Source organism: Nannobrachium achirus, assembly GCF_963921795.1.
Source record: "Nannobrachium achirus genome assembly, chromosome: 20".
Classification (NCBI taxonomy): Eukaryota; Metazoa; Chordata; class Actinopteri; order Myctophiformes; family Myctophidae; genus Nannobrachium; species Nannobrachium achirus.
Window position 1 is genome coordinate 37,484,361 of NC_137827.1, and position 22,991 is coordinate 37,507,351.

General features: G+C 42.7%; 1 protein-coding gene across 1 annotated transcript; it reads left to right on the forward strand.

The window, feature by feature from the left end:
- The first annotated feature begins 326 nt into the window (after positions 1-326).
- znf106a (zinc finger protein 106a) lies at positions 327-21,415 on the forward strand. Its single transcript, XM_080751284.1, has 22 exons — positions 327-361; positions 2,697-2,776; positions 3,212-3,273; positions 5,113-5,307; positions 6,421-8,283; positions 8,596-9,061; positions 9,169-9,238; positions 9,339-9,493; positions 10,140-10,200; positions 10,525-10,824; positions 11,141-12,026; positions 13,510-13,559; positions 15,520-15,665; positions 16,357-16,491; positions 16,804-16,920; positions 17,274-17,465; positions 18,005-18,067; positions 18,193-18,312; positions 18,667-18,738; positions 18,938-19,009; positions 19,376-19,516; positions 19,660-21,415. The coding sequence occupies exons 2-22, from the start codon at positions 2,723-2,725 to the stop codon at positions 19,714-19,716; spliced, it is 5,277 nt and encodes a 1,758-aa protein (XP_080607410.1). The 5' UTR covers positions 327-361; positions 2,697-2,722; the 3' UTR covers positions 19,717-21,415.
- The last annotated feature ends 1,576 nt before the right edge of the window (positions 21,416-22,991 follow it).

The following is a 22,991-nucleotide window of genomic DNA, read 5'->3' on the forward strand; positions in this document are numbered from 1 at the left end:
GTTGTTTCTAGGTTTCGGCCGCGCCTCCAAATAAAGAATGCCACCTTTCTGGTTTAATGTAAAAGTGGGCCCTTTGTTTGAAGAATAAGGAAAGAGACCAAGGCAAGGAGAGGGGAGATGATGGTGATGATCAATTCAGTACGCTAGCAGCGCGTTCTCTTTTCGGGGCAAGAATGGACTTCTACTGTACATCATTCAGAGTTCAGTTCGGATGAGGTTCAATCAATCCACGCAAGTATGTACAGGAAGATATGTCGGTCGCTTACTTGTGACATCACGGACCAATCCTTGGTATTGTTATTGTAGTCTTCAGCGGTGGATGAAAATACAGTGCACGTACACATATTTGGATATTATGGAGGTATCCGAACAGTAATCTCTCACATTTTCTGACATTGAAGCATCCCTGTTAACATCCGTTGACGTTTTTAATGAAATAGCCACGTTGTTAATGCTGTAAATATTGCAGACAACAATGGCAACGTTGTCTTTTCATAATAGTTGTTAGCTTGCTAACATGTTTTGTTTTGGGTTTTCAGTTAACGTTAAATCAACGCAGATCTTTAAGGTTAACAGAATTGAGTAACTATTATATCAGATTGTTTTGCTTTGTTTTGCCGTTGATGCTAAACATAGTTAAGTTAGTCATAAGGGCTTGAGCTGTGTTTAGAGCAGTGACTAACGTTAGCTAAATACTATTAGCTTTTAGCTAACTGCAGACTAGTTGTATCTTGGTTTTAACATCTAAAACATTTACCACTAAACATACGGCACCTAAATGTTTAGAAAACGTCTCTGGCTAATGACTGTTTAACAGCTACAAGTTAATTTGAGCGTTGACAATAACAATGAAGTTGGTGCTTGCTAGCTAATGTTATGTTTGTAACTTAGTTACTAATTTCCAAACTTGGCAAGGCGGGATTGATTTTCTGTCCACTTTTAACACAGCTGATTATCTCAAAGGCATTTGTAGAGAACAGGACAGAGTTGATCTAGTGAATAACACACGAGAGGGACTCCTATACTATATGTTGATAAAATAATGGGGTTAGTTAACTATTAAAAAAACTCCATCAACAGGTACATTTGTAGCTAACAACATCTCTGAGGAAGAATGGATATGATAAACTCTGTATTGGAAGGATAGATGGTGTGTTGTTGGTTGGCAGCCTACTGCCCTCTAGGGATTCACTGGATGTTTTGAATGAATTCACGACCCCCCACACTTGATACTATTATAATGTTAAATTAAACCTACTATAAGTATCGATCTGCCTTCATAATAGCTTGGGCATGAATGATGGTGGCGTTTTTCTTATAACAACGATCATACACAGAATATAGGCCTAACTTGCTCATGATGATGGGATATTCAGTCCATGTCCATATAACGTATTAGAGTTGGGTCTTCTTGAGCAAGCCTCTCAATTTAGTCTACACATGGCATAATGTTGATTTTAAAATTAGTTCACTAATGTCTGATTTATACTTAGCTGTGTGCCAGTGTCATGTACAAAAATAAACCATCTACAAGCTTGTAGATCTGTTATTTGTGGTGCGAGAGACTGGCAGGTAACTAAGTATATATTAGGAGCCGCCCGTAATCGTATGTTATTGTGAAAGCCCTCAAATAGTTTAACACCACAACACAACCTGTAATGACACCTCTCCTGTGCTATGTGGTTGTTTCGTTTGGAGCAAAAAGTTTGCGAAGATGAAACGCATACAGTACTTTGTTTTGCCATTGTTGCTACACAGAGGCAGAGGAGGGGACTTGGCAGCTCTTTTTAATGGGATAAGAATGTTGTTTTGTTTGCTATAGGGCCAACAGGGCCACACGATGCGCTGTTGTTGAATACTAGAATTGATCTGGGATATTGGACAATTTCCCAGCCAACCACAAATTTAGAATAGAACAGCACCTCCAAAATCTAATTGGCTGGTAGAGCTAATAAACTTAACAGATGTTGACAACATTGATCAGCATTTGGCTGGTTTGTCTTTTCCCCCCTCACCCTGTTTGTGAAAGTTGGACAAGTCCAGGCGTATACAACACTCCAGTGACACTGTAATCTGGCCATGATGATGTTCCATTAGCAGGCTAGAATTAGACCTGTGCGTTTGGCTGCGGCACCTATGCATGTTGTGGAGCGCTGCAGTAGAGTTAGGGAAACTGACCCTCTTGGGTTATGTAGCCTACTAGCCAAGTATATAGTAGGCTACCACACCAGTGTCGCACACAGAAAACAACAGATCTACAAGCTCACATGTTGCTTGTAGATTTGATATTTTGGGTGTGCGACAACGGCGTGCAGCTAAGTATAAATCGGGCTTGAATGTGATTTGTGTTTCAATGTGAATGTCCCGCCTTTTCCAATGAGATCTCATACACCAAGATGATTGCTGACAGCAGTTCTACATTTGTCCGCCTTAAAACATTTTTTTCTTTTCATAACGATCTTAGTGTTAAGGAAGCTTCCAGCATGTTTCTAGTTTTCTAGTAAATTAAATACTATGACATTTTGACTCTTGAATCTTCCTTCGCTGGATTCTTACCGCAGGGTGGCAAACACGGCTTCATATTGCAGCTAGCTTGACCTTTTGATTTGCTAGCTGGTCATTACAGACAAGATGGATGGAGGAACATTAAACTTTTTCTCTTTTTTGCTCAATTAATTTCTTACTTTCCTTGACAGTAATATCCTATCATCCTGCATCCAAAATGGGGAAAGACAGGAAGTGCATCCTCTGTGAAATGGTCTGCAACTCCAAGCAGGTAATTTATAAACATGTTAACATTCTATTTTTTACAGCAGTGGTCTAAAACAAAACCAGTCCCTAAGAAGGTCAACAATTGTCAAGCAAGTTGGCACTTTTCCCAGATTACAGGATAAAGTGTGGCACACACAAACATCCATGTCTCCAGAAGCATATTCATGTGGTCTTGTACAGCAGTTGACAAACAAAACCATAGTCTCCACTCTCCAAGAAAGTCAAGTGTCAACTAAGCAAGTTGGCACTTCCCAGTTCATAGGATAAAGTTTGCCACACACAATCATCCATGTTTCCAGAAGCATATCTCAAGGTCTTTACTGTCATGTAGCAAAATTATGCATGGATATAATCAATTATGTATTATTTCTTATTCCTAACATAGCATGTACATGAAATACTACTATGACTATACTGTATCTGTATCACTGTTGTGCAGGAGATGGGTGAACATATGAGGAGTATGCTGCACCACCGAGAGCTGGAGAACCTGAAAGGCCGGTGAGTTCCCTCTAATCATGAAAGTCAAACCTCTTGTCTTAAAAAGAAAAATCAGTCCGTCTGCTCCACAAATAAATAATATACTCAAATGAATCATTAATAATGTAATGCATACAAACCAAATAATAGCTATCGTCTCAGTCAAAATATAAAGACATCACTTTTGATCAGAAATAATCAAAAGTTTGAATTTGATTCAAATTTTTTATTCAAATCCAGTTCGGGCTCAAGTCACGTGTATATGCACCAACACATGTGCTGTATGGAAGATGAGCAGCAGGGCAGCTGTCTCAACCGTGGCACATATATATTTAGACACAATCTCCCTGGAACAACGGTCATGACCGACTGAAGGCAACTGGCTGTCTCGTGACTCCCCTGTAGATTAGTGAAGTATGTGAGTGAAATGTAGGTTAGAGACACACAAGCTGCACGTTTCAAGTGGTTACTAGAGTATCAGGACTTGAATGAATATTCATACCAAAATAGGAAACTCTTTAAAGTTTATGCCCATGTAGTTCAGGAGTTTTTAATGAAAAACAAGAAGATAGGTGTACTAGCGAAGTAACTAATTTAGCCTCTTCTACTTTGTTTTGGGAGGTTTCACCACACCACACATTTTTGAGAAAAGTTAGAAATGTAGTTTATAATCATGTCACATAAAATGATGCCTATAATCCCTAAGAAGTCAATATATATAAATATATGTTAATACAGTCAATAAATCTGGCCCCTACAATGATGCCTACATTGGATTCATTTTGGTAAAATGACTACCAAATCATCTGTCCCTCATTATTTAATTGACATTGAAAAGCTACAATATGGCTGCAGTAAAATATATTTTTACTTTTGCTTATTGTTTGTCTTGGTGACGTTACAATTTGGCTTCACAGTCACTTCTACATCATATGCTAAATTACAAAAACGTCCCTCTGACCTCTGCTAGAGTTGAGAATGAACATAACTGCAACCCAACCATATAGAAAAAGGCTTTTCCAATGGCACAAGGGCTCATAGAATAGCAGAATGCCTTGATACAATTTTGAGAAATTATTTGAGCTTTAGCCAGACAAGTCACTGCCCATCACTGAGCAACCACAGCATGGCATTCTTGGGTGTTAGGGGTTTTAAGCAGGGTAGTGGACTGTGTGCAGCTGCACACGGCTCCAGTTACACAAGCTTCAGAGATTGGTTGACAGGATCTCTGCAACTAATATGAGGACTGTGACAGTAACGCACACCAATATGGAGGGGGGGGCGAGTCTTAGCTCTTGGGGGGGAGAGTCTGTGATTAAATACAAACACAGTTGTCCATAGAGTCTCACAGCACAGCGGACACCATCATGAGAGCGTGCTAAGCTGAGGGTGCGCCCACCTTCCCCTCTGCGCGTCCCAGCGCTGTGCTAGCTGCGTGGCCGGTTGTGGTAGCTGGACAAATACAACCTTGATCCAGCATGCTGCCTGGGTACAGCCTGGCTGCCCCTCCTGCCCTCACCCTACCACCTATATCCTGCTGAAGAAAACGGAAAGATCAGGAAGCTCCTATCTGTATTTTGTTTTTAAACAAGGGAAAATTCTAAGTTAGTTTACCTCCTGATCTGTGAAGAGTAGAGAATTTGGAGTTATACATTTTTTTTCAAAGGATTGTTGAGTAATCTCCTCTCCTTTTTTAATTTGATTTATTTTTTTACTTCAACGTAACAAGAAAGTAGAGCCTCTCTATACTATAGTTGAAGGCTCTGCAGGCAACAAAAAACGAACCAGACTTCAAAAAGCTTTTACCTGAACCATGCCCGAAGGAACCATTGAACGCCCACTGTCCCCCTCCCTCCCCAGGGACTGCGGACATGAGTGCAAAGTTTGCCGAGTGACGGTGGTGAGCCTGACCGAGTACGCCAACCACATCTCCAGCCCTGTGCACAAACAGAACGTGGAGGCCTCTGAGCGACGGAACGGCACAGATGACCGCGAGGAGGAATACTTTGACAAAGATCTGGTGGACTTGGTTGAGAAGAGAAAGGAACAGCTCAGGTATGTCACTTGTTGGGAACTAATTTTGTCATTTTCATCTAAAATGGAGCAGTGGGAGACTGGGAGTACTAATAACATTAATGTTATTTGACTATTTGATGAGTCTAAAATAATCTAGTATTATCTGCCATAATACACAATGGGTGCAGTAATTGAGTGTACAAGGGCTAAATTATATCAATGAAAGGTGCGGTTTCAATATTCATTTTACGTCAGCTCACTCGGCTGTAATTGTTTGGTTTTAGCCACACGTTTACACATGTAAATGTTGCTGGTAGCCTAGACCTCTCGGTCTCTATAAACCATGTATAGTCACATCGTGCTCAGAGGAGCTCACAGGTCTGATTTAGCTGAGCTGCCCGTGCTTCACATAGAGCGCAGGACAGGTTTGGAGTCGTATGTCAGCGCTACAATCTAAAAAAAAAAGCATGACTGCACACTCTCACTTGCTCACTAAAAGCTAAGACACATTCTTCTCAAATGTATCTCTGCTGCTTAGGAACATAGTCTGTAGAACCAAACTTTTCAGTTTAACATTTAGCAAATCTGCAAAATAATATGATATTGGGTAATTTCTCAAGAGTTTTGACTTTTTTTAATGGTAACATTACTGTTAGCCTGCCTTTGTGTTCCTGATCAAATCCCATAAATGTAAAAAGTATTATTATTAGGTCAATTTCAATGTCTATCTCAAATACTGGAGGGCTGTCCCAACCGGGACAGCAGTTGGGAAAGGGTGATTCAAGAGTTGAGATTGTCACAAGCAAAAGCTGGCATACAGCTGTCCTCCGCTTACACATACCAGAACATATCCCCCGACATAGACATTGTAGGTCATAGCTTGAACCAAAGTTTGGCAGCTTCCCAGCTATGCAGCTAGTGATATGGTTGCTAGCCAGGCTGTTTGGTACAAACAAGCTTATGAAGAGTGTCATTTCAAAAATAGACATACCACTTCCACTTGACATGACAGCAGGATTGATAGCATAAAATAAAAAGTAATGTAATGCTTTCATGAAATCCATACATTTTTAGAAAGAAGCAAAATATGTTTGCGGTTTGCCCAACACTTCGCAGCTACTGAAGGTAGTGTGTGCTTTGTATTTTCTTTAGGCAAGAAGAGTTGGCCGCTGCTGCAAAGCGGGAAAAAGAGGAGGCGGCACGCAGGAAGCAGCAGGAGTTTCAGCAGAGGTTGAAAGCGGCGAAGGAACGCTTTTCTCGGGAGAGTTGCACATGGCAACAGTCAAGGGGCATCAGTGGATCGTTCAGTGGCCAGGGTGCGTTGAACCGGAACAACATATCTTATGGGGGCAGACCATGGGAGACTCCGTTCTCAAGACCCCCAAACTACAGCCAACAGGGAAGGAGCGCCACATGGCACGCTCAGGAACCCCCCAACTTCCAGAATTGGGATTTCCGAGAGAAGCCACCAAATAGAAGTTGGCGTAATCCAGAGTTTCAGCAGAACATGAGGTGTGACCAGGGTAGGGCGCCTGACAACTCAAGAAGTCGCCTGCCCTGGTTGAGCAATGGAGGTAGCAGTAATGGGATCTACGGCTGGAACAACATTTCTCAGTGCCCGCCACAAACAGGCAGGCCTTTAAGCCTCTTGGAAGATATGCCTGCTGGCCGCTGTCCGCCCCCACCAAAGTTCTTTGCTCGATCAATGGGACAGAATCAAGACAAAGGGCAGCAAAGTCAACAGGGTGATGGGAATCAGCACACGGAAGGATCAAGTGCAGAACGTGACCGCCATAGCAGTCTGGGTCCCAAAGCCTCTGGCAGTAACCCCAAACTGGACAAAGCCTGTCGCTGGTCCCCCTACCCGCCAACTAAGCTTTTTGACTGCGTTCCCCAAAAAGAAACCCACCCCAGCACCTCAGAGAAGTCCCCAAAAGTCCCCACACCTCAACAAAATGGACCACATGTTGGCACCCACGACAATCCTTCTGAGGGCAAGAAAAGGAAAAAGAAGAAGAGTAAGGGCACAAGACACCAAGATAAAGGTAACGGCAACATTCAAAGCAGTTCCCACAGTGACAGACCCTCCTCACCTGAGCCACCCAAAGAGAGTTCAAATAAACTGCCAGAGCACAGAGACAGGAAGGTGCAATCAGTTGCTGATCCTGAAACCCAACTCATCAAGGCCTCCAGTCAAGAGCCTGAGCAATCCACAACGATCCCCAGCCACAGTGGCCCCAGCACTAGGTTCTCACCCACTGGAGTGCTACAATCTGTGCGAGAACAGCAACTATTGGAAATCTTGAAAAAAGCCAAGGACGCCGTGTCGGACAAGAATAGCTCTGTCAAGCTCTCCAAAGAGAGCAGGCTGGAATACACCGCGCAGGAAAAGCAAAGCAGAGGTTCAGACAGCCAGGTCGGAGCCAACAAAGAAAATAACTGTAGACGGGAGCAAGCCAAAGCACCTTCTTCTGCCATGGGCAGGTCTTTTCTTCGTAAAGAGGGGGAAACAAATCTGCCATTAAACTGCCAGTCTCTGCAGTCAGTGCAGGTCAGTACATCCACCATGGACACTTCAGAGCCTGTGGTCTCAACCAAGGAGTGTGGGCCAGAGGCGGGAAGGAACTCTGTTGCTACGGATGAGGCCATGCAGACTGCAGAGGTCGGCCAGGGGTCAGAGAGCGATGCCTCCAGGAGCAGCGAGGCAACCCATTCCACCTCAGGATCCACTGCTGCACTCGGTCTGTCCAAAGTTGGTCTCCCTCCTGTTTTGAAACGTGACCTGACAAAACACATCGTCTCCAAGAACAAAACGGGCAGCCACGAACCCAACCTGAACATCGCCAGGCGAGTCCGAAACATGGATGAGTCTCGGAGGGGCGAGGCGGAGAAGGAGTCGGGACTCAAGCCGACCGTGCGGCAGCTCATCAGCTCCTTTGGATCGCGCAACGTGAACTGGGAGCAGGTGTACCAGGAGGTCAGGAAGAAGCAAGAGCAAGGCAAAGGCATGCCAAGGTGAGACATTGTAGTTTTACACCTGTAAATGGCGAGGAGGATTAAAGTAATTAGATATTGCAATTCAAGGTATACCAAGGTGAGATATAAATAGATTCCTTTGAGGTGATATTTGGAATGTCGATTATGATGTTTCACACTTCCAAATGGTTAACATTATCAATATCAGTGACTACAATGCATTATTTGCCATCAACTGAATGAACATCAAATACATTTTGTTTTGTAAATCAATGCTGTACATTTATTTACTTGTACGCAACAAATTGGAATTCAAAGTAATGTGTCCCCTTTTGCTGTGTCCCTGTGTAGGTTTGGCATAGAGATGGTGTCTTGCGACCAGGAGGGCCACAGCCAGGAGGAGGAAGACATAGCCCTGCTCGAGGGGTTCCAGTGGGAGTCGCTAGCCGACTCGGGCACCTCTTCCCTCCCGGTCGCTTGCCCCCGCAAACGCTGCCTATCTGAGAGCAGCATCGCTCCCAACTGCTCACAGTTTCCCTCAAAGAGTTCGGGGCAGAAGGCATCGCATAGGGATGCCCTCCAGTGGCCTGAAAGAGATGGCTTGCAGGGACCCCCCTCTCTACACAAAGACAGTCCGCAGCGAGATGAGGTGCAGATGTTTGGCCAGTGTGAGGCCAGAGCACTGAAACAGCCAGAAGGGTCCCTGAAAGGGACAGTGAAGGCTCTCCAGGGATCTGTCCCACTGATTGGGGACAGCAGCTCTGGGACTGAGCTGTATGACGCTCAGGGAACCGGAAAGAAACGCAGAGCAGCCGGGGTGAGTGGTGGTCTTATTTTCTTTGAGATGGGTAGAATTCAAAGTGACAACACATATGACACGACTCAGACACAAACACATACTATATTTTTCTTATTCTCTTTTAGGATATTCCAAACCCAGAGATTCCTAGTTTGGAAAGAACCAATAAAAGGAGGAAAATCAAGTCCAAGAAAGGTAAGCATTCGAGAGCAAAGATCAACACAAAATGAGACCGAACCTTCTAATAACTGTAACAAATCCCTGAGCGTGTGTCTGCGTTGTGCTTCCTGTACAGAGCGTCTCCAGGTGGACCAGCTGCTGGCTGTGTCTCTGAGGGAGGAGGAGCTGAGTAGTTCCTTACAGGTGGTGGACAACAGTCTGCTCCAAGCCAGAGCTGCCCTGCAGGCTGCTTACATGGAAGTCCAGCGCCTCATGGTGGTCAAAGAGCAGGTAGCACCTCAGACACAAGACCTGACTTATTAGACTGAGATATGTCCTTCCTCTGTTATAAGTTTCAAATGTCTGAATAATGAACCACTTCATTAACCCGTTTAGGCCTAGGATTATTGAATGCTTTAACTATTGAAAAATAGCAGATATACAAGCTCACAGCGCGGCACCGAGTGCTGCGCTGCGAGCTTGTAGATCTGCTATTTTTTAAAAAGTCGTGAAAATGTGTGCAAATCTTTGAATATATGTATTTTCAAAGCGAACGTTTGTAACTAAAATTTTGCTTCTGGGTGGTCCCTGGAACTAAATATTTGGAGATGCGGGTCCGTGGCCAAATAAATATAATTTTGGGGGTCCTTCACATGAAAAGATTTGAGAACCACTGACATAGTAGTCTCTCAAGAACAGACTAACTGAGCTCCAGTTAAGTGAAAAGGAACTTTTCTTTGACGATGGCTGGCCAGATTGCTGACATAGAATCATAGGGTTTTCAAAACACCTTAGAAGGATTCAAAAGACACTTATAGAATCGGGTCAAAATTCAAATTTTCACGATTTAACTGTGATACATTGTTTACAGAAAACACTGTATTTGGTTCCCTGGTATTAGATGGTCTTGAGAATGTCATTGTTTCCGTTTCCTCAGATGAATGGAGAGATGAGCTCCCTGAGAAACAAGCGCATCGAGCTGCTCAAAGGGATGCAAGGTAAGAACCGCTGATCTCGGCTTGACATGAAACTCATTGGATGCAGCCAAATCTATGCTCCATTGTTCTCGCCAATAACAGCCGAGAATAGCAGACCTACAAGCTCACAATGCATCACATCTGTGATGACATGAAATATGAATTTGTCTTACTTTTCTTTTTTTTTTCTTTTTTTTTCTATAAATGTTCTTTGTTTTGGGGGCGCAGTTAATAAATAGAGGGCAGAGAGTGGGAAAGATAAGCAGGTGTCCAGCTGGAATCCGGTTAGATACCGGTGTACTGTTTCCCGAATGTTAAACAGTTTTATCTTGTCTTCTTCTGCAGGTGGTATTGGAGACACAACAGCGCCTGTCAAAGTCAAGGAAGAGAAGTTGGATCCAGTTCCCTTTGAGTCGCAGCAGTCCTCACTGTCCCCCTCTGTCCCAGATGCTGCTGTCCCCAACCAGGCTTCTCAGCCCCCACCCTGTGCCTCCACTCCCCCCATCACACATGTGGTCATAAAGCAGGAGCCCCTCTCTCCGGTTCATGTCAGCTCAGAGCCAGACGCCATGGAGATTCCAGCCCCCTGTGCTCACAGCACCACCCCTGAACTAGCCTTGCCCCTGGCTGCAGACCCTCAGCCAGGTAGCACGAGTCCTCCTGAGTTTTCTCATGGTTTTATGTTGCAGCGTTGTGTTTTGGTTTAATCATAGTTCCCCACAGGGCTGGCCCCAATCATCTATCTGAATATGAACTACACAAAACTAGCATTTATATTTGTTTTACAATCTCCTATTTTAGTTTAGTTTAGTTCAATGTTGGAATGCATTGTCCAGTGTTCTCAAATGTTTGATATAATGTGCACTGTAACACACTTTATTTGTTAGAGCGTCTGCTAAATTCCCAAATTGTAAATTGTAATAATGACCCAAGTGTATGTCATTGTTCTCTTTATCTGTAGACACAGCACATAACCGCCAGGTATCTCCTGAAAAGGGACTGGAGTTTTACAAAGACAACAGGGAGCCTACGCCAGAGAGCTTCGAATCCCCAGCAGAAGCCCAAGAGAGTTCCCTGTGCGCGGTTCAGGTGATGGAGAAAGCCATTCAGGCTACCAGAGACACTCTTACACCATCGTCCGACTGCAAACCCCCCTCTGTGGTGGTATCCTTCCTGTCCAGTCGCAGGGGCTCCGATGACGTGAGTGTCGCTGGTGCCACTGCCTCACTGTCCTGTGACCCCTCCTCTGTCCCTGCTGCCCCCGTGGTGCCTATCTCTCCATCTGAGCTCAGGAGTAGCAAGCGTGTGAGGAAGCTGAAGAAGAGAAGGCTGTTGAAGAAGGCCCAGGGGACAGACCAGCCTGAAAGCAGTGACACAGAGGATGAAGGCATGACCATGAGGCCGAGGCGCGTCCGCACACGCAGGAGACCCAGTGGTGGTTCTCATGTTAGCACATCCACTCCGCCAGTCGCTGAGGACGGCGATGGGGAAATGGAAGCGAACGGGGAGATATCAGTGGTCGTCGAGGTCCTGTCTGACGCTCTGTCCCCAGCCAGCAAACTTGAGCAGGTGGACACAGACTCTAGCTTGGACGTGGTGGAGCTTACCCAGGCGATTGCCGTTGACGTGGTGAATATTGAATCATCTGAGGCGGAGGCAGGCATGGAGGCCATCTCTGCTAGCCAGGAGGCCCAGATGGATGGCAAAGCCCAGACGCCAGTAGCAGGTCCACCCCCAGCCTTGAGCCTCGACACAAGCAGAACCGAGCCGCAGAACCTGGCCTGCAACGAGGTCACCTCCACCAGTGAGATGGACGTATCCACTGCTGTCAAGCCTCATCGTGACAGGTATTATAAATATGTTGTTCGGTGCTCATTCTGTATAATGAAGAACAGATGCCAATGGCCCTCATGTCCTGCTTTAGAAGCATTCAGCCCAAACTATTTCATAGGAAATATGACTAGCTGAAAGACCATAGGTAAAGTTAGTAAATCGAATGATAAATACAATATATTGATGTAAATACATGAGGAATCTTAATTATCAATATAGATCTCAACTTATCCTCACAACCTAATCAGAATGGGGTAGTGTGTGTGTATGTATGTGCATCTGCAACTCCACGTTCAGCAGTTGTTCAATTGTCTAAAAAACATAATACAAAAATCAATAACGCATATTCCTTGCTGACCATCAACTTTTCCACCTTCATTGGCCTCATGGTGGCGCTATAACAGCCCAGTTTACGTTTTGGCCTGTAACTGTTGAACCGTAGGTCGGAAAAATAAAATTATTTTTTCTATGGATTCCTTGGGTCAAGACGCATCTCCCGATATAGGCCACGCCCATTTGCGCCAGGATAGATTTTCCGCCATCTTGAATTTTCTCCAAAACGCACTTTTTGCTCCTTTTCCTACATATTTTCGTCAAATGTCTTAAAAAGCGGTACACATGATCTATGAAGCCATGCGATAAACATAGTCAAAGGATATTTCGATAGTCCATACCGTTCGTTCGTAACGCGCTTCCAAAGTTAGCGGGAGGGGCCCGTTTCGCAAACAATAGCCATAAATCACAAACAATAGGTTGAGTCAACACTGAATTTCAACCACAGGTCGGGGGTGGCATACTCAACGAATCCCCAAAAGCATTTCCACTTCGACCCCTAGGGGGCGTCACAAACGCGCGAAACGTAACCGTTTCGTGCCAGAACGCATTTTTCACGGGGGCCGATCCTCTCACAACGAAACGCAGACGACTTGGTGGATGGTCTCACAGTCCAAACCGCTACACAAGGTCGCGCATGGCGGTGAAGGCCGCGCAGCGGCCTGAACTCTAGACTTTTAAACTTCTAGTCTAAGTAAACCGTAATTTGATGCCTTATTGTTTCTGTTTTATAACGCATATTCTTTATTTTTGAAGCTGTGAAAGCCGCTTCCAAGGAGTGGCTTTGTGTGTCCCGTGCATGCAGAATTGAGGATTGGTCAAGCTTCACATGACAATTTGGCCCTCCAGATAAAATCATTCATTCATTCAGAATTCATAAAAATATAGAACTAAAGCACATAGAAAGTATAGATCTAGAACACAGAATGTATAGATCTAGAACACAGATTTCATAGCTCTAGAACACATAGAATAAAGATTCACCGCTTCACTTCGAACCGAGGTTTGATTTTTCTCTTTTAAATACAGTATATACAGTATATACTGTGTATGTAAAGCACTTTGAAGCAGCCGTGTATGAAATGTGTGTTAGTGGTGTTCTCAAACTCAGTCCATCAAACTTTGTTTACTCCACTCATGCATGAATGTCTGTTTCCCCCATAGTGACATCCAGAAGCCCCTGACGCTGCCAAAGATGCCCAAGGCATCATCAGGTAACACAAGATGATTTTCCCAACAGGGTTTATTTTAGAGATTGCATAAAATACAGTCCAGGATATGTATAGACATAGCACTGCTATTCTTGGTGTTTGACATCGTACATGAATAGCTAATTTCCAAAACGTGAAATTCTGCATATAGAACAATTACCAGAAATGTGTTATTTAATATGATCAAAATATAAAGGACCCAGTCTGTAGAAACATTATATAATACAGAACTATAATTTAATCCAAGAATATTTAAACGTCCTTAGCGTGTTATACAAAGGAATCATTTCTTAAAATATTGCTTTCGGCAAATGATGAATATCACACTTTAGAATGAAGTCCAGTAGTCATAATGTGAGTCAAGAAACCCTTTTAACAGGTGAACTTTGGGGCGTGATTATTGGCATCACAATACAGTGACTCTTGAACTAACTAACTTAACTGAAAGTTAACTAAAACTAAACAGCCCTGTTAATTTGGATATATTCTTGTGATATTTAGCTACTGCATGATATACACTTCAGAGCAGTGACACTAGTGACAGTGACTAAGGTGCTCTCAATTTCTTATTTTTTAAACTTTCCTCTCAACTGATGGATATGCCCCTCTGATGTTCAATACCTATTCAAGTAAACCAAACATTTCACTGTTGCAAAGTAATATTATAACATACCATATTAATATTAGTACATTACAAAAATGTAATAACCTATGTCTGAAATAAAATATCCCTTGGAAGCACGCTTAAGCTGAAGTGAAATAAATTCTTTACTGAAAAAAGTGCCACAACGTAGAAAATCTGTTATTTTCTTGGAGCGCCACAGTTGTGTAATGAAGCCTAAAACTGCTATTACTTTTCTCGGTACCAGTGTTCTTGTGGAGACAGGTGGGACTGGTACCAGTGTTCTTGTGGAGACAGGTGGGACTGGTACCAGTGTTCTTGTGGAGACAGGTGGGACTGGTACGGCTCTACAAAGACCACAGCCATGCTGTGACTCTTCCTGTGTAGCCCAACGTAGTCCCTCTCTCACATCTCACATTTTCCGGGGACAGAATTAGTACTCCCCGCCATGGGCGTCACAAGGGGTAGGAAAGTGGGACTGAGTTACTAGGGCCCAAGGTGGTGGAGGGGCCTTAATTATTTTATACTTTAGCTATTGAAAAATAGCAGATATACAAGCTCGTAGATCTGCTATTTTTGAAAAGTCGTGAAAATGTGTGCAAATCTTTGAATATATATATTTTTTAAGCGAACATTTGTAACTCAAATTTTGCTTCTGGGGGGGGGGTCCCTGGAACTAAATATTTTGAGATGCGGGTCCGTGGCCAAATACATACCATTTTGGGGGTTCTTCAAATGAAAAGGTTTGAGCTCCACTGACAATCGAAACATAGATCTTTCAAAAAACCTCAGAAGGATTTGAAATATTCAAAGATTTTCATGATTTTTCATAGTTAAAGCACAGGGGCCCCACAGTGAATCCTTGTACCCGGGGCCCAGAATTTGGTGCGACACCCCTGCTCCCCGCACTCTGTTACAGATTGAAATAGTCCTCACACAGATCCCGAATTACTTTTTATGGGCAAGATATTCATAGAACTGATAGATGGCATACACACAGAGAAGTGATGGATAGAGAAAGGTTTCTGAGAACAGGTACTGTATATATCCTGAAGTCAGCTGAATGCGACTGTATACAAACACCTCTCCTTGCCAAATGGCATTCAAGTGTGAAGTGTCACCCATCCTCTGTCACCGGATAGCTTAGTTAATATAAATGTACATATTTCCCAGATGTAAAAAAAATATTCTTTGGCAGTTATTTAAAGCCTTCGTTTAGATGATATAACCTTTGAGGTTAATATAAGTTATTGAATTTAGGCAGGGGATTGTTGGCAAATCTGCCAACAATGAACAAACATCATGATGGTGGTATTTTGAACGTGTGCTTGTGTGTGCCAGATGTGTCGTCCGATGCTGGGGACGACTATATGCCTACCGAGGGGACCTTTGAGGGCCACCAGGAGGCAGTGAACGCCATGCAGATCCATGATGGACTGTTGTACACCTGCTCCGGAGACCGCACAGTCAAGGCCTTCGACCTGGTGGTGAGTATGGATGACATGAAGCATGGCCACAACATGACCTTAAAAGGTACAGGAGCAGAGTAATGAATGGAAAGTCGACAGTTTATTTTTGCACATATTGGTTTGGAAAACTGGATGAAGGATAAAGCCTCCCGTCAGACCATCACCCCGCTTAACTCCTAGATGCTTGATGATGTCTTGAAGAATACTGTGCCTGCACTGGGATCTGAATGTGTGTGTCTACTCCTGTATGTGTCTGTCAACGTCAAGCAGTGGGCTGTGAAACAAAGTTAAAATAAAAATACAAAAATAACAAACAAAAACACATTGCTGGTCTTTTGTCATGTTTTCAAAGTTTACGTTGAATTGTGTTAAGGCAGAAATGGCTATTTCTAGTATAGACAATCATTCATTTAGTTCAGGTCAGTAGAGACAAAAAGACAAGGTCAGACAGAGAGAGAGAAGAGCCATGCATGATTAGACGGGTCAGATTTGAATGCTGGACCACATGCTCACAAGGAGCATGTGGACTGCACTAACTGGCTGAGCCACCAAGGCACCCAGGAAAAGAATATAATTAAGTTTCCCAGTACTTTGAATTCATTCGGTTTTTTGAAAAGCCCTGATTTTATCCCACGTCATCTCAGAGCAGCATCAGTCTTCAGGCTCATGCGATTGTCCTCTCATTTGTCTCCTCAACTATGTCTTCCAGAGCCATAAATGTGTGGCTGTGTTCGAGGGCCACAGCTCCAAGGTCAACAGCCTGTTGGTGTCAGCAGGACCAGCTCTGCCACAGCGCCTGTACTCTGGCTCCAGTGACCAGACCATCCGCTGCTACAACCTCAAGGTGACGACAGAGTAAATTGGCCATCACAGATAGACAGAATGACAGATAGATGGATGATTCGGCAATTTCCTTCTTGGTTACCCCATGGAGGGAATTGAGTCTTTGAATGATGTTATATTATGCAGTAGCCTGATTAATGAGTGCAGATGTATGGTTCTCATATTAATCAACCTTTGAATTGCTGTGCCAGACACAATTTCCAGCATTAAATGCAACTGGTTATGTTGAAGTTTTGCAACTGCCATAATTTGACTTTGGTATAATGGAATGGAATACCGGTAGTCTCTAAAACTATCTTGATTTCCGATACAGACAATGGAGTGTGAGCAGCAGTTCTCTCTATCAGACCGGGTCATCTGTCTCCACAGTCGCTGGAAGGTTCTGTATGCTGGCCTGGCAAATGGCACTGTGGTCACCTTCAACCTCAAGGTGACACAAAGAACTACATCTTATATGATACTGTGAAACTGTAGGATACATTTTTGTTTTGTATTTAGGTAAGGATAAAACCTAGAGTAAACAACTAGGGACAAAACAAATGGACAAATGAATAACGATTAACAAATCATTCAACCAAATTAATAAAAATGTTCAATGAATTGGAGGAGTTATTAGAAGCCTCTTAAAAAACCCCAAAAGAAACTACATACAGACAAAGCCAGATGTAGGAGCCACCGGTCAAAAAGTAGACACAATGCAGAAATGTACATGTTTAACAGCAAATGTTATCTCTACTGACAAACTTTTCTTCTTCTTCTTTTAAATTCTTCTGGTCTGATCAGACCAACAAGCAGCTGGATGAGTTTGATTGCCACGGGCCGCGGGCGGTGAGCTGCCTGGCCTCCTCTCAGGAGGGGGCTCGGAGGGTCCTGTTGGTGGGCTCCTATGACAGCACCATCAGTGTCAGGGACGCCAAGAGTGGTTTACTGCTACGCACCCTGGAGGGACACACCAAGACTGTGCTCTGCATGAAGGTGAGGATTGTGAAACTAGGGCTGTCACAATTATTACATAATCGTCTAATCGTGATTTTTTTGAAATAATCGTGATTCTTTTTCATAATCGTCATAATCGTTTCCATATTGAAAAATGTTCATAAAAATAGTGGAAATAGCCGATCGGCTATTTCCACTATCAATGTTCTTTTTTAAGTATAAAGTTGTCAAATATGTCAGTAATTTCTTTGTATATTTAGGTTATGTGTCATATCTACCATGTGCAACTTCAAAGCCTAAAAGCCAAACAGAAATGTAATTGTCAACGACAAAAACACAATTAAATCGTTGATCGCAATTATTTGAGTGACAAATAATCGTCATGTAAAATGTCATAATCGTGACAGCCCTATGTGAAACCTCTTGTATTAGATGTAGAAGTTCATGTTAACTCTCTTCATTCTGACCAGTGGAAGGGGGGGGGCCTGGAAAGTGCTGAAAACACTTTGACATTATTCATTATTTCGCCGCTGTATTTGACTTGGTTATCTGAGGTTTTTACTCCCTTGCACACTCAGGTGGTGAATGATCTGGTGTTTAGCGGTTCCAGCGATCAGTCCGTTCATGCACACAACATCCATGTGAGACAACAATCCCCTATGACACATTGTATCACAATATAACATTTCTTGAAATTTCAATTGTGGCTAAAATGTTACATCCGTTGGAATTTCATTACCGGTATTCTATTTTTCTATAACTGCAGACTGGAGAGCTGGTGCGGATCTACAAAGGCCACAGCCATGCTGTGACTATGGTGGCCGTACTGGGGAAGGTGATGGTGACAGCATGTCTGGACAGACTGGTCCGCATCTATGAGCTACAGGTCAGTCTTCTTTAAGGGTGCAAACATGACAATAATAACAGATATAGCCTCAAGTGACAACACCAGGGATTTAGTCTGTTGATGGTCATTGAGTTATGGCCATTAAAGCGAACTTACACTGATTCTGATGTGAGGAGTTCATACTTACTGTATCTAGTATATCTGGAAAATATCAACCTATGTATTATGTGTTAGGGTTCTCCCCCAAATTTCAGATAAACCTTCACTATACATGGATATAGCCATAATTCTAACCATGAGATCAGTTCATATAATAGTACATGGTTGAGCTTCATACAAAATAAGATTTGTAATTAGTATTACTCATGATTATATTGATTCATTTGTTTACAGTCCCATGACCGACTGCAGGTCTATGGTGGACACAAGGACATGGTGATGTGCATGGCCATACACAAGAGCATGGTAAGACTGATCTTTCAAATTAACCTGTTTCAGAAGACATTATGTTAAGTATAAAACTAGTGCTGTTTCAATTAAGGACTATACTAGACACCTATTAAAAGTATCCCAATAGTATGTGAATTGTGACTTCACTTAGTTCATAGAGCCATGGTTACATGAGTAAAATTGACCCTTCACTGGTGTGTCATTGTGTCTTCAGATCTACACAGGCTGTTATGATGGCAGTGTGCAGGCTGTCAAGCTGAACCTGATGCAGAACTACCGCTGTTGGGTAAGAGAAGAGACTGGAACCAAGGGACTGAGAGAGATGGAATGGGTGTCAATAATTGTGCTTAATCACATATTGCAATTTTAGCAGATACATTTGAAAGTAATGGAATTCGTCAAGACTAATTGTTCTGATGTAAAGAGATACATAGTCTAGTGTGGCAAAAAACACCCTGCCTTCTGAATTTTTCTCATTGTTGTTTAATAGTGACATCAAAATTTGCAGAGAAATACCCAGAAGACATGGCATTTTATATTATTGATGTCCTTGGGGCACCGATAACCCATCGTTAAGGCGTGTACCACAAATAACTTGATTCAGATGGGTAGTTTCCAGGTTGTGTTTATTGGTGTATCATTGTATTGACAGTGGCATGGCTGTTCGCTGATCTTTGGTGTGAGAGAGCATCTGCAGCAGCATCTGGTCAATGATCACTCCAATGCCAGCCTCCTCAAATGTCGCTGGAAAAACTGCGATGAGGTTTTCGGCGCACGCAATTGCTCCAAGCAGGTATGAAATGTGTCTCTTTAAATATGATCTCATCTCCACCACTCTGTACTTTGTGTTGTATCATCAAACCTATTATTTCATTTTTAAAGAAAAGAAAAAATACAACAATAATTTTGCTTTGACTTGATCCTTCTGACCTGCAGGGGATCCCCATGCACATGCAGAAACATGCTGACGAGGAGGGTGACCTGGAGCCGTGAGTGTTAAGTGGGTGAAATACCCTCTTCCACTCTCTTCCCCTGTTATCTAATCGGTTCTCCCCCCCTACTTTCTACCTCCCATATTGGGGGGGATATCTTACTGGGACCCACTCCACTCGACGGCGTTAATCCTGATGCCGTCGAGTGTTTTTGTTCTCTTTTTGTCGATTTCAGTACACTCTGTTGGAATCCAACCGTGATGTCACTACTACTGTTAATAAAGCAAAGGTTGTGTGCTGATTTTTTCTTATTTGGCAAACACACCTTTTGCTCTATTTCTCTTTCTTTCTCTCTCTCTCTCTCTCTCTCTTCCTTCTGTCCATGTACATCACTGCAGTTCCTCTCTAATCACTGACCAAATAAGACAAAAGAAACACAGGACTGTTGTTTTGTTTTTTTTAAGAGGAAGAAACTTGGGCAGTTGCCGGTAAGGTAACTGAAGGTCAGGATTGCATTGCTTTTCCTTTTTTCAAAACTGCCAGTACTGACTACTGTACATGAAGCCTCTGTTTTACAGGTTGGCTGGCTACTATATGGCATGGGTTAAGGGATGTTTTTATTGTTAACTGTTGAGTGCAGTTGTGATGTGTTACTTTGAGCAACTTTTTTTTGGTTTTATTTTTTATTTTGCCATTTAATCACTCAAGGTTCAGATTAGACTATACAAATAGCCTTACAAGGGAGTGAGACCATTTGAGATTTCATGGCAGTTTTTTTGGGCCATATTTCAGTGCAATGGTGTGACATTTTAAGAGTTGGCCGTTTTTAAGGAGTTAAATGACGTGAAAATGGTTTTCTTTCATTTGAGTGGTAACTTTTTTTGTTTCCTTCCCAGAAACCTTTGCGAACAACGAACATTCTTGTTTTGTTGGCATGTAAGGTTGACATTTACAATTTATTTTTGTATTGCTCATCGATAATGGCGTTGAAGGACTTTGGTGCAGTGTGGTGTGACTTGGTCTTACATTTCCTTTTGAGGATTTATGTTTGCTGTGAAGGAGCACTGAGAAATGGTGTCTGTGTTTCCATGTGTGTAACATGTGTTGACGCGTCTTTATTCATGGTCGACATAAGAGGGATTGAAGTTATATATTTTTCGTGAATGAGTGTTTACTACAGTCTGTATGACATATTATTGATGACTGGGATTCCTCTAAAGAACTCAGTTGTTTTTTATGTTTCATACACTGAGCATCAAGTAGAATGTGTGAGTGCTTGGTGTTCATTTTTTCCATTGTTTTGTTTTTGAAGAAGAGGCATTTGTGTGGAGTTGAAGAGATGTGTAGTGAGAAGGTGTTTGAGGGTCGAGCTTGACGGACAGAATGAGGGTTCATCTCCCATGCCATACTTCACCCAGATTTACCACGATAACTTATTTCTCTAAAAGGACGTATTTTTCAACAGAGCCACGTTTTTATGTTGTTTTTTCTTTGAACATTCAATTTTAAAGTACAAGTTTGCTCTATGCTCCTCTGTCCTCCTTTGTGTGATGGCAGCAGCAGCAGCAGCTATTGGTTGTGTACTACAATCATGTTTGGGGTTTGTCCTCAGCCCAGTTAACCCTGTAGTCCTCATAAATCACCGCCTAAGGAAAAGCATGCAGTGTACCTCTTACCTGGCATTCCCAAGTTTCTTAAAGTTTTTTCCTTTTTAGTTATTACCAGAAGTTGTGAACTAATAAACAGATATTTTATAAGAAAACACAATGTAAAAAATAAAAGTGATAACATAATAAAAAATGTTTTCTGCAAAATTGTTTTCAGTGTTTTTTGGTTTTAGTCAACAAGATGTGTGTAATGTATGTGATTGTGCATGCATTTGTGTCAGATAATTGTTGTGTGTATAACCACCATTTAGATGTCAAAGCCATTGGTAAAGCAGACAAACCATAACTACACAGTTCTTTATTTGGTTTAAAATCATTATAAATGCAGAACACTCATTTGACCCAAAGGTTTAATTGGAAACCACGAAAAAGCTGAAGTAAGAAGATTAGCTGTATCCACAACTCCACTGTTAGAACCTCATAACTTGTCATAATGGTAAAGGGCTTGATATACTTCATCGCACATGGTGTCGCACACCGAAAATAGCCAATCTACAAGCTCACACCGCTTCGCGCTGCAACGCGTTGTGAGCTTATAGATCGACTATTTTCGGTGCACCAACACCGGCATGGAACCAAGTATAAATTGCCCTTAACTCTGCCTTAAAGAAAAGTCCAACCTCCAACCACAGTAATGATGATGTTCTCATAGTAGAGAGTCATGTGTTCTTTGGCAGGGTCTTCTGTGGATCCACATGCAGAGCTATAAGACGTGGTAGACTGTACAGTTTGTCAAGAGATTTGATGGATGGGGAGGGGTAGGAGGAGTTGGGGAATGACCATTGGCTGGAAACAGAAAGCCTGAGTTTGGAAGTACTGTGCTCTTTTCCCGCAATGCACCAGTTCATCCATTGTCCACCACTGAGAGCCCCCTGTTTGCTGCACTGTTGTAGGAAAAGGGTATTGTAGCACCAGGGGTTTGTTAACGTAATATGAGAAATGGAAATGTTAGTTAGAGAGAGGGTTTGAAGGAGCAAGTTACTACTAAAGTGATTCTTCTTCCATTGTCCAACCAAGCAACCTGTCCATGAGACAAGGAGAAGGAAAAGGGCTCGTAGCCTCGTACCACTAGTGGTTTGCTTTATTGTTAACTGTATAGATGGGGGCTGGAGAAGCAGGTGACAACCAAAGCACCAGATCTTTGAGTCAGAAAGATGAACAATGAATACTACAGAGAATGGATAACTTAAGGAGAGGCTTTGTGAGGTATTGTGACAGAAAAAGAGAGGTTTGTGTGTGTGTTTGATGCCTGAGAAAAGTACGGTGCATGAAGTTATGGGAAGGGGTGTATTGTATATATATATATATATATATATATATATATATATACTGTATATTTAAAAAGGTAAAACGGCTGATGACTCAAGGGAGACTGATGTTTGAGTGATACTTGGAGGACAAAGGCAGGAGAGGGAAAAGAAGGAGGCATGAGGAGTTAAAGTATAAAGAAAGATGAAGAAGGAATGAGAATTGAAAGAAGTGTGAGAGAACTGAGGGAGCAAAATACAGAATAAGGGGACATTTTGGAGTGGAGAAGAGCAAAGTTTTGGTGGGAGCTTGGAGGAAGTGGAGGTGAAATGGAAGAGCTCTTAACGGCTTTCAGGCACAGTGAATAATGAGGTAAAGGCTGGCAGTTTCTGGTCCTCGTGGAGTGGGCTCACCTGGGAGA